Source organism: Colletotrichum karsti (genome assembly GCF_011947395.1).
Source record: "Colletotrichum karsti strain CkLH20 chromosome Unknown Scaffold5, whole genome shotgun sequence".
NCBI lineage: Eukaryota > Fungi > Ascomycota > Sordariomycetes > Glomerellales > Glomerellaceae > Colletotrichum > Colletotrichum karsti.
In genome coordinates, this window is record NW_024065905.1 from 584,115 (window position 1) to 594,227 (window position 10,113).

General features: G+C 58.0%; 2 protein-coding genes across 2 annotated transcripts; both read left to right on the plus strand.

The window, feature by feature from the left end:
- Positions 1-179: 179 nt before the first annotated feature.
- On the plus strand, positions 180-2,222 carry CkaCkLH20_02182 (ZnF3; the record flags this gene model as incomplete). The annotated part of the gene is made up of 4 exons (XM_038884901.1): positions 180-289; positions 372-809; positions 907-1,172; positions 1,270-2,222. 4 exons carry the CDS (start codon positions 180-182, stop codon positions 2,220-2,222), a joined length of 1,767 nt encoding a protein of 588 aa, XP_038749689.1.
- Positions 2,223-2,934: 712 nt separating this feature from the next.
- On the plus strand, positions 2,935-4,621 carry CkaCkLH20_02183 (alpha-galactosidase; the record flags this gene model as incomplete). The annotated part of the gene is made up of 4 exons (XM_038884902.1): positions 2,935-3,033; positions 3,086-3,362; positions 3,419-3,630; positions 3,689-4,621. 4 exons carry the CDS (start codon positions 2,935-2,937, stop codon positions 4,619-4,621), a joined length of 1,521 nt encoding a protein of 506 aa, XP_038749690.1.
- Between the last annotated feature and the right edge of the window lie 5,492 nt (positions 4,622-10,113).

Consider the following 10,113-nt stretch of genomic DNA (forward strand, 5'->3'; position numbering starts at 1 on the left):
TTCCGCGAGTATTCCGCCGCTAGCCCCCGATCGAGGGTAGAATCGGCAGGGAGATCCCCGGTCACTTCCAACTCGGCCGGGTAACCAACGCGTGGTGAAATAACGGGGTGAGCGAGAGAAGAGCGTCGAATTTTGTGCTGCGTTTTCTCACTTGGCCTGATCTTGTCAGATCGCCCCATCTGCTCGACGTCCATTGCGCCACTTACAGCAAACAAAACATCGGCCGCGGCCTTCGTTCCGGGATACGACTCCGCGGCATGCGGAAACCCTCGGCTTGTGCTGCATGCCGGTACATAATTTGTTTCCCCTTTTGGTCTATTTTTCATGACGCGTTGAGCCGGCCAGAGTTACCTGACACGAGATTCTCGCAGAGCCCGTCGGCGCAAATGCCACATTAGAGAAGGCCTCGATGAGTGCATCTACTGCAGCGAGAGGGGGATCAAATGCGTCCAGCAACCCCCGGAAGGCGGGTACTACGAGCAGAGGGAGAACCAGCGCAGACAGAACTTAGATGAGCAGTATCATCATCATCATCATCAGCAGCAGCAGACTGCTACTCTGCAGCAGCCCCGAGCACAAGCAAGTACATCGCCCGCATCTCCGGCCGGCGGCTGGTGTGCCCGATGCGAGACCTCGCCGCATACCACGCTGCCTAGTCTGCCCGTCCGGCTGGATCTGGTGAGACTCTACTTTGACTACATCCATGACCAATTCCACTCGCTCTTCCATCGACCGAGCTTTATCGAGGACGCCCTCGCCGATCAAGTGCCCCACGGCATCTTGTACGGCATATGTGCCCTGGCTGCAAGGTGTGTCTGTGTTGAGTGCTCTCCCCTGGCATTTTGCCAAGACTGATATGCAACTTTGAAAGATAATCAAAGATCTGGCTGACAACCGTTCATGTAGATTCTCAACCGATCCCGCGTTCGCGGATATTGACCTTCGAGAACGAGGGTATGGGTACCTGCAAGCCGCCGAGGCCTGCGTGAACCTACGCAAAGCATCGTTAACCGCCATCCAGCTCTGCGTGCTAGTCGGCGCGGCGTCGACGGCCAACGGCGATGGGGAAGCGGAGAATATCTACTACGGCGTAGCATGCCGGATGGCGCAACTCCTCGATCTCCCCAACCGGCCGGTAGCCAGCCTGCTGGAACGCGAGATCAACATACGGGGTATGTCAGATAAAATCCCCGACCCGACGATGCCAAGTTCACGTCATCTGCAAGGCACACATGGCGAAAGACACCTAGCTGACAGCCACGTCTCCAGTCTGGTGGTCACTCTGCATGATCGACGTGTGGTCATCCACCGCAGTCAAGCTCCCGAAGCTGCTGCCGGCCAGATCCGACATTCCCCTGCCGATGGACGATCTGCCCTTCCTCTCCCTGAGCCGCAGCGCCGGCGTCCCCGCGGGCCCCATCTCGACCCAGAGCTCCCAGCACCTCTCGCAGATGGTGAGGCTGAACCGGATCCTCCTCGACATCAACGACTTCAACCAGCGCTGCGTCGCCGAGAACCCGGACTGGGACGCCCTCGAGGTCGGCGTCGAGACGCTCAACGCCCGCATGGAGGCCTGGCGCGCCGCGCTCCCGGACAACATGCGCGACACGCCCGAGAACTTTGCCTGGTTCGCGGCCCGCGGGCTCGGCCGCACCTTCGCCGCCGTCTACCTCGGCTACTACCACTACGGACAGCTGCTGTACTACCAGTTCCTCTACGGCGCCGCGGCCACGACGGCCATCAACCCGACGGCGTCGGCCTCGGTGGCGCGCCGCGACTCGTACGCGAGCAGGTGCAAGGACCACGCGGCCCGGCTCTGCGAGATGGTCTACCGCGCGCAGACGACCGCCGGCGCCGACGTGCGGTACTCGATGGCGGCGCACGTGCTGGTCATCGCGTCCACGGTGCAGATCCACACGCTCCTGTTCAGCGGCGACGAGGCGGACATCGGGCTCGCGCGCGGCCGGCTCGAGAGGAACTTTGAGCTGCTCCTGCAGCTGCGGTGCTACTGGCCGACGGCCGACCGCGCCATCAGCCGTCTGAGGGCGTTCCACGAGACGGCCCGGACCAGCATCGACACCAGCTTCGTCCTGGACCGCTGGATGCTCCGGTTCCTGGTTGAATTCGCGGAGCCCATGGAGGAGAAGGATGTCGGAACTGGCCGGCCGCGCGGGGATGGAGACGAGATGGAGTCGCTGTGGACGATGGAGGGGCTCCGGTGAGGGGGTGGATTGTGTGGTGGTTGAAAAGCCGGGGACCTCATTTCGGACTCTTGGCCCGAGAAGAACACCCCATATAGTGGATTCGAAAAAGGATTTGATTGCTCCTTCACATGCCTTCTTGTCTGCCTCATATTCGTGACCACGCAAGGTCGGACGGGATAGGGTGCCCGAGCGAAGCACCCTATCCCGAGAAATACGCCGGTGGATGCCTCTGCAAATTTCTCATCAACCGGTGACCACACGGCACGCGGCGGGGACGCTCCTTGGCAACACCATGCAGCTATCCCCTCCCCCGATGATGGCCGTTTGCTCTTTGCGGGAGCGGATCCGACCCCAATGACTCGGCGAGGGGTTGAGTCGGGGGCTTGGGGTGCGGAGAAGTCGGCGGAAAACTCTCCAGAGTATTCCGCCCCCTGTCGACAGGAATACTCCGTTTGAGAGGAACCTCGCCGACCAGTCTGACAGCTCTGTCCCCTCCGTTGCCCCTCTCTTGGCGGCCGTTCGTCTTGTAAGTCGACGAGGCCCGAAACGTCAACGTCGGAGAACACGATGTGTGTGGCGGGGCTGAACTGCGATGCCACTTTTTGATGCCACTTTTTTTTTTATCTGGTTATCTGCTCAGTCAGTATAAGAAGGGAACGAGTTTGTTGCTGATCGAGCCGATTTAGAAAGCAGGAGTCCTCATCGTTTCTCTGCTCAAAAGACGATTAAAATGACATACGGATCACTGGGCCTCGTGGCCGCGCTGGCGTCCGCCGGACGCGTTGCTGCTCTCGCAAACGGGCTGGCTGATACGCCTCCGATGGGATGGGTGGGTGATGCTGAAGTGAATGAGATGAATTTAAGTAGCTGACAATGAACAGAACAACTGGAACGCGTTCGCTTGCGACGTGTCGGAGCACCTGCTGTTCAGCACCTCAGACCGCATCGTGAGCCTCGGCCTGCGCGATCTGGGCTACAACTACGTCGTCCTTGACGACTGCTGGCAGGCCGAGGAGGGGCGCGATGCCAAGGGCATCATCCACCCGAACCCGAACAAGTTCCCCAACGGCATGAAGCACGTCTCCGACTACGTCCACAGCCTGGGCATGAAGTACGGCATGTACTCTACCGCCGGCGAGATGACCTGCGCGAGATTCCGTAAGTTTGAAGCATTTTTTAAATAGTATGGGCATCACGACTGACGATGTTTGTAGCCGGCTCTCTCGACCACGAGAAGGAGGACGCCGAGAACTTTGCCGCCTGGGGCGTCGACTTCCTCAAGTACGACAACTGCTACCACATGGGCCGCATGGGAACGCCCCAGATCTCCTTCAACAGATTCAAGGTCATGGCCGACGCCCTCAAGGCCACGGGCCGCGACATCACCCTGAACCTCTGCAACTGGGGCGAGGACTACGTCCACACGGTATGTCTCCTCTCCTCTCTTCCGTCGTTGATGATCGAATTACTAACAGAAACACCAGTGGGGCATGTCCATCGCCAACTCCTGGCGCATGTCGGGCGACATCTACGACTCCTTCACCCGCCCCGACGACCTCTGCAGCTGCAACACGGCCTCGGACCCCTTCTGCGTCGCCCCCGGAACCCACTGCTCCGTCCTCTTCATCCTCAACCGCGTCGCCGCCTTCGCCGACAAGGGCATCCCCGGCGGCTGGAACGACCTCGACATGCTCGAGGTCGGCCAGGGCGGCATGACGGACGAGGAGTACAAGGCGCACTTCGCCCTCTGGGCCGCCCTCAAGTCGCCCCTCTTCCTCGGCAACGACCTGCGCTCCATGCCCGCCGAGGCCCTCACCATCGTCAACAACCCGGCCGTCGTCGCCATCAGCCAGGACCCCCACGGGCGCAGCGCGTTGCGCGTGAGGAGGGACGTCGGGGGTAGTCTGGTGCCCGACGAGTTCGGCGTCGCCGAGGCGCAGGTCTGGAGCGGCCGGCTCGAGAACGGCGACCAGGTCGTCATCTTCCTGAACGCGGCGGGCGCCGAGATCGAGATGGAGTCGTCGCTCGCCGAGATCTTCGTCGCCGACGGACCGGGCGGTTCGGCGCCGCAGGTGCGGTACAAGTGGGCCGTGAACGACCTCTGGGCGGACCGGATGCCGACGGAGACGGCGGAGGCGCTGCTCCGGGCGGAGAGCGACGACGAGAGGGTCAGGGTGTTCAGGGAGGCGAACTGGTACAATGCCACCGAGATCCCGTACGCCGTCGGTCTCGAGAGGGAGGACCCGAGGCTGTTTGGCAAGAAGATTGGCGAGGTCGAGGCGAGGGGCGTGTTGAAGGCCACGGTGCCTAGCCATGCGGCCAAGGTCTTCCGCCTCAGGAGGATCGCGCAGCCTGGCGACGGCTTCAAGGCGAAGAGCCACGACCGCACCAACAGGGCGGTCAAGGACGAGCTCTGATTACCGCGCGATCTGGTCATGGAAGAATAGACTGGTATTTGGACGAGAATATGGTAGTCAGTCACGGTAAACCGGAGCGGCCCGGGCTAGACGGAATATGGGAAGGCATAGATTATCACCAAAGCTTGGTATGAATGATTAGAATGTCACGGTTGGTCATGGTTTCAATGGTTTTCTTCTTAGGCTTTACCACGTTGGTTGAGTCACTTATAGAATAAGAATCGTGTGATTAGCAGTCAGTGACTATTAAACCAAGACCGGACAACAAGCAACGCAGTTCAAGACACCTCATGGCAGCAGCGAAAACCATACGGATCTCAGTAGAATCGTATGTAGAGGTTTCTCTCACTCGAGCACACATGAGTAAGTCGAAGCGGCGCCGTGGGAGAGAGAGGCCAAAAGCTCGGGGACGCCGTTTGCCCCAAGCAGAGGCCTTCGCACTCTTTGAGCACATACATGACCAAGACGAAAGCAAAAGCAAATGTGGCTAGATCACTTGGAACAACAGCGTCACGCCCAAGACGTCTTGGTCGAACGAGACATAGGCAAGGTTCAGGTGCATAGATGGATGAGCTCGTCCAAGCATCACAGCTTTGCACTATCAAACAGATGATGATCTTAAATCGTGCTTTAACCCTTTGGACATCACTCGCGGAAGAGATGACAACTTCCGCCGTCTCAGAAGAGAGAGGGACGCCGTCTAGTCGCCCATGATCATCGCCCCGAAAGATGAGCCGTGGATCGCTTCACCTCACATCCGGTATGAAGAAGACCAGGAGACAACGCACGGCGGCGGTCAACGTACGGGGGCCAACATGCGGAGGACTGCCAACACGATCCCCATAAACTCAACTTCACCGTGTCGTCAACGCGAACCATATCCTGTCTAGCAACCCACCCTGGCACAAACTCGAACCCCGTGATGCCGAGCAACCGGTCTCGCTTATTCAAGCATGTTGTGTCTCGATTCCCAAAGACGCCCTCCCCTGGACATCATCCGTGACCCATGGAACCCCTGAATCGGAAACTGCTCTTCCACTCCGTACCGAACACGCCCCGGAGGGGCCGCCCCCATGTTCGTCTGGTGGCCCGAAGGAGGACGCCCATCGGCGGTCGAGTCTGTCTGAGCCACAGACGTCGACCGATTCAACATCAGGCAGAGACGGCATCCGATCGGCATCAAGGTGGGTAGTAACGTTCCCGTTCGAGGGTCTCGATGAAGAAAGTTTTGAGTTCAAGCCGTGGTCGTGGTAAGTTTGTTTGGCGGTTGGGAAAATTCCGTGGCTTCGAATCTTCTCCTTGTGTCACTGGAAAACGTAGCGAAAGCGCATCATCGTCGAATCCTGTGACTCGGTGGATGCAGAATCTCGCCAAACTTGATTAGACGCCACCAAGTTGGCGCCCGCTCATGCAGATACCACCCAAAGGAACGTATCGCCCTGCTGCGTCGTGTAAACTGCTTCACACTCCATAATGCTTCGTCACTGGGGTTGCAAATAGCTGCTGTGAGTGCACCTCTAGACGCACCGAACCACGCAAAAGGTACGGCGGTAGATTATTTGAAGCCTTGGTAGCCCGGAATCGTGATACGCCCCTCGCCCCTGTCTTTACACCACGTACACCTCGAGAGATGTCTGAGATTTGTCCCTAGACCAGGATAATCTGCGGGTGGATCCGTAGAATAAAACACAAAGAGGAAGAGAGAGAAGAAACAGGATCAAGATCGCTGCGAGTACACGGCAGACGCCTCAATCCATCGGGGCTTGGCTACGAGAAGGGGTTGGGCCAATAGAGGATCTTGACGAGCGAGACTGACTCTGATCGAGACCTGCATGGGGTGGCATGTCTGGCCGAGAGATTGGGTGGCAGAGCGCCCAATGTGTGCTCTCGAGTGTGGTAACCCGCGCTATTCTTCGAGCCAGCGCGCGGAGACGACTGCGGGACCGGGGGTGGGCGAGTGGCACCTCGTATGCTCCTTAGTAGCTGCGCGAGAACCATGTTGGTGAACTGCGAGAGGTCGTGCGGTTTGGGATTAAGTGGAAGGCCATGCAGTGATGTCGTCAGTCTCGTATCTTCCAAGAGAAACACCACAGCAGCCGCTCATTTCTGGGGTCGTTGTGCAAAAGGCCCATCCATGTAGCCCTTCCAGGAGGGAGACCTCCAGTCCTGCTAGAGATGGACAGGCCTCTTTCGGCTTTGCCGCGAAGACGTATCCAAGTGCGAAGCTTCGCACAGATCCTGATGGTCTCTTGAGCAGACGGCCGCAGTGAGCACAGCTAGGCTAGGCCGTTACCGAGCCCTGTTTGCGCCTCATTTCTCTTCACCCGCGACTCTCAGGCGCGGGGAACGCGTCTGGTTGGTTGCCAATCATCCGGATCCAACGCCTCACGGCCCTGGTGGGATCATTGTCCGAAGATGTACTACGCACCGAGAATCCCTCTGACTTGTTGAGGCGTTTGGCTGATGTGTGGTCGGAACGGCATTGTACAATGACTGAGCCCCGACCGGGAAGTTGACACTGACAGAGACTGGGCAAGCCAGAACGTCGGCAGCAAGGACCGTAAGTTCAAGCGTTTTGCGTCATCTGATGAGTATTCACCCTCAAGATCATGCAGCTTCCCACCGCTCTCTCTCATCGACTGGGCAGTCGGTGTACGGGGCCATGCATGGATGCCGTCAAGGGGAACACTGGCCAGAAGCCTGGAGAGTCTGGCGGCCAAGGCCGGCTGGCCTCCATCCACCTCGAGTGTGACAGTGAGGTGGGAGATTTTCTCCCCAGAACCCTGGCTCCCGCATTCCAAGGTCGATCGGATGGAGACAGCAAGGTTATGCTTGCGGTCGATCAAATGATCGCTGGCCACCCTGACGCGAAACCGCCGATACCCCCTCCGACGAGGCGCGTCGTCGTCGTCGTTCGTCCGAAAGAGCGCACGAACGTTCTATAAACAAATACGCATAGAGTCGCGAGCCGCTGCGGGTATCATGCCCAAGGTGGACGGGTACTGGAATGACTGGACGAAACGAAACGTAATACCGCCTCTTTTCATAGGACGCCTCCCGTCCGGGCCATCCGTGTTCGTTTTCCCACGTGGTTGCAAATCACTTGCACGTTATGTCGACAGAGCGATAGGGTTCGATAGTTGAACGGGCCCAATAACAGAAGCGACCGCTGAGATTGAAAGACGGCGACCAGTCGAGATTGCGAGCGGCAGTCCCACGGGGCCAGCCAGGCGAATGGGTTAGTGGGCAAGGGTGAGAGATGTGACCGGGATCCTGAAAGATCTGGGATCACAGCAGGCTGGTTCTCTGTTGCTCAAGATATCGCAATCAGTCGCACCGTGGCTCACTGCGTCCACGACAAATATGACATACCATGTTAGTGCGGCGGCCAGCCGCGGGTCCCTACCCTGCTCATGTTAACAGGTGACTTGCTAATGGTACGCCTTGGTGGGTTATCGGGGGAGGGATCCTCGAAGTCGACGCAGTCCCAGTGTTGATCCCGAAAGAGTTGACATTGACCGTATGGGAGTCTTGCATCCTCCGCGAAGTTCAAACATCCAACGTGATGAACCGGGGGCTCCCCACGCCGGATCAGCTTCTCGTAGCCCAACCAGGCCATCATAATTTAGCGCCACGAAACGCCCTCTTTTCTTATTTCAACAACTCCCCACTTCCCAAATTATTTGGAAGCTTCTTGGCAAACCTCACCATAACACGAAGGGAGCGAGTCCAGCCGCCTGGGCATGGTTATGTCGCGTACAGAAAGATTATTCGTGACACCCACCCAGCTTGGACGAGGAAGAAGCACAGGACCAGGGCACACCGAGTCTCCGTCCACCGCCTCTCGTCCTGTACTTTCTTCTCTATGTCGATTGGTCGCACACGCCTTGCTGCAGGATCGTGGTAAAAACCGAGATGAGGCATGCCGACGGCAGGCTGCAGGACTGCCACAGAGCCTTCCTGTACAACTGTCGAGAGTCATCTCCATGCCATAATGTTGTGTTACGGACATGGCGCCTAATCACTTTACACTGTAGTTGCATGGCAATGGATTCGCCATTGTGGTTTGTATAGAGCGACTTGAGAAAAACATCGTGGAGAGCGGTTGCCCACCGAGTTGTACGTGCTGATGCACGCCTATTCTCGACTTCTGTAGAGCAAGCTCTCGCTCACGATTGAGGAGTACATTCGCCAAGAAGAACGCGGTGCCGAGACAGTAGCATACTCTGCTGATTGTTGGGAATAGCTGCGCCATCCGACCCGAGAAGCAGGGCCAGCAAACGGAAACTTGCAGGATCGGGTGCTCCAAGCATCTTACATCGAAGCTTCTCACAGCTGGCAATGGGCCAGTCATGTCCCCGAGCTTTCTGTGAAGTAGTCGACATTGAGCACCTCGTCCACACGTCGTCCATAGGTACAGACACGATCAGACTGACTCGGCTCCCCTGAATCCAGCGACCCGGCGCAGGCAGTTGAATCAATTCCTTTGTGGCTCTGTCTTCGATCCCGGGGCACTTCCAGACGGTTGGGTCGCGTACGAGAAATGGATTGGTCGCCCCTTCGTTCTGTTGTCGCACGGGCAATCCCAGAGTACACGCGGTATAACGTTTTTGCCGAGTTCGCATAAGGCAGTTCTCCTCTCCGGAGAGGCAAGAGGTCCGAGATGATTAGGTGGCAATGCCCACGAGAATGATTTGGCCACTGCGATGGCTGAAGCGAAACGCACATAACGGACGGCCCGGGTCCGTTATCGATGAGCGAGGATAACTGATTGCAAACTGAGAAAAGCATCTGCAGCCGAGACGCCGCGGAGGATATCTTCAGCCGAGGCCATAAACGATATGACGATGTACTCCTGTCGAAGCCAACGTCTGATGAAGAGTCCCATATCAGAAGTTCAAGAGGTAGCCTGACCCGGGGCTGTGGGTGTGGCTGCCGTGCTGACCACAAGACCCGTAAGAGGAGCAGATTAGCGAGGATGAGACCACCGCAGAAGCGATTACCCGCACGCGCCCGGGACGGCTGTACGCGTTGATATAGCTGCATTGTCACAAAGTAGCCCGGGCTGAGGCCGATGATAGCTGAGCAAGGGTCATCAGGGGAACGAGGAGAGGTGCCAACCCAGACGACAGTTGTGACACCCGGGGCTGCGAGCTCGGCTTCCCCAGCTCTGTTGTAGCCTGGCTCGCCAGCCAACGAAGTCGCCTTAAGCATCGCCGGGAGTATGGCATCTTCCCGCATAGGACGCAGGCGTCGTACAACAGCTCTCAATGGCAGACGTTAAGCGTAGCAACGGGGAGATCAGACAATGAGAGTCAAGGGAAAGAGCGTGAGATCTCTTTCCAGGGCAATATCGACGTGCATGATCTTGGTCAGTGAAACAGCTCCTCGTCCTGTCAATTCTTGCACCTATTCCCGACAATGGGTGGTTGCATGCGCACAAGCGGCGGCCGGGAATCCGAGTATGTGATCTAATACCCGGCGTCGAGCTT